Source organism: Pangasianodon hypophthalmus, chromosome 17 (genome assembly GCF_027358585.1).
Source record: "Pangasianodon hypophthalmus isolate fPanHyp1 chromosome 17, fPanHyp1.pri, whole genome shotgun sequence".
Taxonomy (NCBI): domain Eukaryota; kingdom Metazoa; phylum Chordata; class Actinopteri; order Siluriformes; family Pangasiidae; genus Pangasianodon; species Pangasianodon hypophthalmus.
In genome coordinates this window covers 24,959,923-24,964,922 of record NC_069726.1, presented here as the reverse complement: position 1 = coordinate 24,964,922, position 5,000 = coordinate 24,959,923, and the positions used below count along the sequence as shown (strand labels likewise).

Genomic DNA, 5,000 nt, shown 5'->3' with positions numbered 1-5,000 from the left:
AGAGAGGAGCAAGAGAAAGAGAGGAACAACAATAGAGGAAAGGAAAAAAAGAAGACAGAGAAGAACTGACCCGTGGAGGAGCCTCTCTCTCATCCTTGTCTTCGTCACACTCGAAGGCCACTTGCGCTCGCTGTTTACGCTGCTCCTCCCACAGCGTCGGGTTGAAGCTCTCACCGTCCGAGTTCTGAGCGTCTGAGACAGAGAGAACGTCAGAACCAGAAACAGTTAGTGACCAGGAGACGTGTTACACAACCACCTCTCCTCTGTTTCTGCAGCGCGTGAGAGAATGTGTTACAGATAAGAATTTCCCTGCAGAGAGAAACGAACGTTAAGATGTTTACTGCAAACTCACGCGGATTTTTGTCTTCACACTTTTACTAAAGTCTTCAGTTAACGGTGTTTGTGGAATAAATTAAGAAATTAATCTGTAAATGTTTCGACTCGCTCTTTACAGAGATGGAACTACTTTTATCGTGGTAGTTGTGCGTCTCTGATGGCGTATGGATACCACAAATCCTTCAGGAAAGTGTAAAAAAAATAAAATAAAATAAATAAATAACCGGAACTACGAAACACTCTTCCTGTGGAACGCCTGCAGATTTCCATTTCTGTTTTACAGTCGCGTCATTTAAAGCTTTATTTAACGACAGAGACTTTAATTCTGTCTGGAGTTTGGAGTAAACAGCTTTCTGTTCTTTTCTAACATCAAGAAAATGAGTTTGAAGTGATACAGTGCAGAGAGATTGTGGCCAGTTCCCACTTCCTAAACTCCGACTCCTTAATCCCGGTCACGTTTACGGTTCTGTACGGATTACGGTTCTGTAAACGGTTGCTAGGAGACGGAGGTTACAACTTTTTAATCTCTGTGTGTAGAATTCTGTGAGCCTGTCTCTCTTTACGCTGTAGCTCCCACGTCGTGCACGCTGAGACACTGAAGCGTTCGTGTCTTCAGTAAGGAAACAAAATGAATTTATTTACTTTAAGAAAAATGTTTAGAATGTATTCATAAGAGAAGTGTTTTAATACAGAAGGTGAAAATCAAAATGAAATATAATTATAATCATCGATCGTCATGTTTCTGATTTGTTTTTATGTATACTGATATTTGAGCTTGAAGTCTGACACCATCTTCATCATCATCATCGTCATCATCTTCATCTTCACCATCCGTACACAGAAATAATCCACTACATATGCTCACTACACAGAGTGTATGATAATGAGCTTATAAAACATAAAAAAAAGTTATTTGTAGGATGTAAGAGGATGAGAGAGTGAGAGCGAGAGTGAGACAGTGTGAGAGATGAATGAGAAACAGTGAGACAGAGAGAGCGATGAATGAGAAACAGTGAGACAGTGTGAGCGATGAATGAGAGACAGTGAGACAGGGTGAGCGATGAATGAGATTCAGTGAGACAGGGTGAGCGATGAATGAGAGAGAGTGAGAGACAGTGAGAGAGATGAATGAGAGAGAGTGAGACAGAGAGAGCAATGAATGAGAGAGAGTGAGACAGTGTGAGCGATGAATGAGAGACAGTGAGACAGTGAGAGTGATGAATGAGAGACAGTGAGAGAGATGAATGAGAGACAGTGAGAGACAGTGAGACAGTGTGAGCGATGAATGAGAGAGAGTGAGAGACAGTGAGAGAGATGAATGAGAGAGAGTGAGACAGAGAGAGCAATGAATGAGAGAGAGTGAGACAGTGTGAGCGATGAATGAGAGACAGTGAGACAGTGTTAGAGATGAATGAGATTCAGTGAGACAGGGTGAGCGATGAATGAGAGACAGTGAGACAGTGTGAGCGATGAATGAGAGACAGTGAGAGACAGTGAGAGAGATGAATGAGAGACAGTGAGACAGGGTGAGCGATGAATGAGAGACAGTGAGAGACAGTGTGAGCGATGAATGAGAGACAGTGAGACAGTGTGAGCGATGAATGAGAGACAGTGAGAGACAGTGAGAGAGATGAATGAGAGACAGTGAGACAGGGTGAGCGATGAATGAGAGACAGTGAGAGACAGTGAGAGAGATGAATGAGAGACAGTGAGAGACAGTGAGAGAGATGAATGAGAGACAGTGAGACAGTGTGAGCGATGAATGAGAGACAGTGAGACAGTGTGAGCGATGAATGAGAGACAGTGAGACAGGGTGAGCGATGAATGAGAGACAGTGAGAGACAGTGAGAGAGATGAATGAGAGACAGTGAGACAGGGTGAGCGATGAATGAGAGACAGTGAGACAGGGTGAGCGATGAATGAGAGACAGTGAGAGACAGTGAGAGAGATGAATGAGAGACAGTGAGAGACAGTGAGAGCGATGAATGAGAGACAGTGAGAGACAGAGAGAGCGATGAATGAGAGACAGTGAGACAGTAAGACAGTGTGAGCGATGAATGAGAGACAGTGAGACAGTGTGAGCGATGAATGAGAGACAGAGAGACAGTGAGAGAGATGAATGAGAGACAGTGAGACAGTGAGAGAGATGAATGAGAGACAGTGAGACAGTGAGAGAGATGAATGAGAGACAGTGAGACAGTGTGAGCGATGAATGAGAGGTGAGCTCAGTACTCACACTCCTCGGTCCGGCTCTGCTGAGGGAACATGTAGTTGGTGAGGACGGTTCTGTGTGTGTCGGGTTCCTCCTCCTTCTGCAGGGGGATCAGGGGTTTGGACTGCACAGAGATCAGATTTACAGAAACGTAAGACGAGGAGTCGAGTCTCCACGTCCCTCTCCCTCCAGGCCAGCGCGGACTCGGAGCTTATTTTATTACAATATTATTATAAATCAAAATACGATTATTCAGCCGCTCTTTACATGCTTTTATACATAATAATATAAAATATTATTAATTGGTTTAATAATCATATATTTAGTTTACTGTAATCTTATAACAGGAAATACTAAAATAAATAAATCTGACCATACGCAAGATATTTTCAGTTGCTGAGATGCCATTTATAGAGTATAGCTACTAAACACACACACACACACACACACACACACAGCATTATCTGAAGAGCTTTAGCCACGCTGGTGTGATCAGTGTGAGAGTTCTGAGAGTTCCGAGCTGGTTCTCTTACCTGGTTCTCAGAGAGCCACATAGCAGTGATCTGACTCAGCTTGGTGAAGCTGTAGGGAAGATTCTTCAACCTGAACACAGGAGACAGAGGAGACGTTACACACACACACACACACACACACACACACACACACACACACACTAACACCACTTTCGCACTAACGAGCGACAGGCCAGCGTTCGTTTTCGACGTACTGTGAGGCGCGACTCTGAGAACTTTCTAAAAATGCTATGCAAATTAGTTAAGAAGCGACAAAATAAAGCTTGGAAGGACGTAGCAGAGATCGCTGGTGACTCTGGTGAGCGTACGTAGCTCGTAGAGTTAGCTCGCTTTGCTAATCTAATCTGAGAATGAAGCTGAGTAACATGTAAATCACACGACTGATCTGACCTTCACACTGATTAGTGCGTTATTTAAGGTAGTGTTACCGTAAGACAAGAATTTCAGATTGGATTCGGGGTTTCTGATTAGAATTGAGCTCAGATCAGATCTCGTGGCGTTGTGTCTGAAACACGGCAGCTCTTTGTTACTGTGAATAACATCCTGTTTCTCCTGCACGCTCCTACACCGACCACGACATCACAGCGCGTCACAGCCTCGCACATCACTGCCTCAAATTCTGTCCCGACTGCACAAACGCTCCACTAATCACATCATCAAACACACACGAGCGAAAGATGAAACGCACATCGGAACACCGTGAACAACAGGATGTAATTTAATGATCTGAGACAATCCAGATGAGGAACAGCTGCTCTGCTTCTGCACAAGCAAGAGACAAAGAGAAATTTAACGAAAAGCCGAATACAGCACAACCCAGAGACGCGCGTTAGCTCTAAACCCCCACCACAGAACATCAGACGTAATGCGGTATTATTTACGACTTCACGCCGTAACAGCGCACGTACCGTTCTTACTGCAAACACACGTCCAGCTGATGTCTGTGTGTGAAACAGCTAATAGCTGAGTGCTGACTTGTGCACTAAAACTACAGCGATGTTGAATCGTGGATTCTGATTGGTCAGAAGGAAGGTGTTGTCACCCTTTCCAAAATGGCGGATGAGTTGATGAACTGTGTAGCTAGCAACACCGGCTAATTCATCTGTATAAAGCCCTACTAAAGCATCAAGGACTGCCACTTAACTTACACACGAGACAGCTGTGCAGGACTGGAGTGTGTGTGTGAGTGTGTGTGTGTGTGTGTGTGTGTGAGAGTGTGAGTGTGTGTGTGAGTGTGTGTGTGAGTGTGTGTGAGTGAGTGTGTGTGAGTGAGTGTGTGAGTGTCTCACTTGTTGTCGCTCAGATTGATGACCTTGAGCTTCTGCATGTCTCCCATCTCCTCAGGCAGAGACTCCAGTTTATTGGAGTGCAGGAACAGCACAGTGACGTTCTTCCAGCAGCCCACCTAACACACACACACACACACACACACACACACACACACACACAGACACACACAGACACACACAGACACACACAGACACACACACACAGTTATTTTACAGGATGGGAAAGACACACCGTGATGAGCTTCAATCAGGAGGCTTTTCATCGGAAACGAGAGCAGTTTAATGCTGATGTGAACAACCTGCATTCCATTAAACCGTCATGAGAACACTCCTCACACACACACACACACACACACACACACACACACACACACACACACACGGAGATCTGTGTCATACCTGAGCCATAATCTTGCTGCTACTTCAGCAGGTTTCAAATGACCAACCCTTTCACACCTTTAACTGGGAATTTAGCAGTTATTAAAATGGAGGAGAAGAAGGAGGGGAACATTGTTACCTGTACAGGTATTACTCCCACATCCTGGAATGTTACCTTTACAGGTGTGACCATGTGCCAGGGTTTAAAAAGTCGGGGACACTGAGGTGAGCTGTTTTGTTTAGTAGCCAATC

General features: G+C 44.7%; 1 protein-coding gene across 5 annotated transcripts in view; it reads right to left on the bottom strand.

Annotated features, from left to right (window-relative positions):
• The window catches only part of erbin (erbb2 interacting protein), a 93,491-nt gene that overhangs the window by 18,903 nt on the left and 69,588 nt on the right, over positions 1-5,000 (bottom strand). For all 5 annotated transcript variants that reach the window (XM_053241086.1, XM_053241085.1, XM_053241088.1 and 2 more), the window contains 4 exons: positions 4,371-4,486; positions 3,082-3,151; positions 2,573-2,672; positions 71-192 (listed from right to left, as the gene is read on the bottom strand). In XM_053241086.1, the coding sequence (XP_053097061.1) occupies positions 71-192; positions 2,573-2,672; positions 3,082-3,151; positions 4,371-4,486 (408 nt within the window). The remainder of the gene's footprint in view (positions 1-70; positions 193-2,572; positions 2,673-3,081; positions 3,152-4,370; positions 4,487-5,000) is intronic.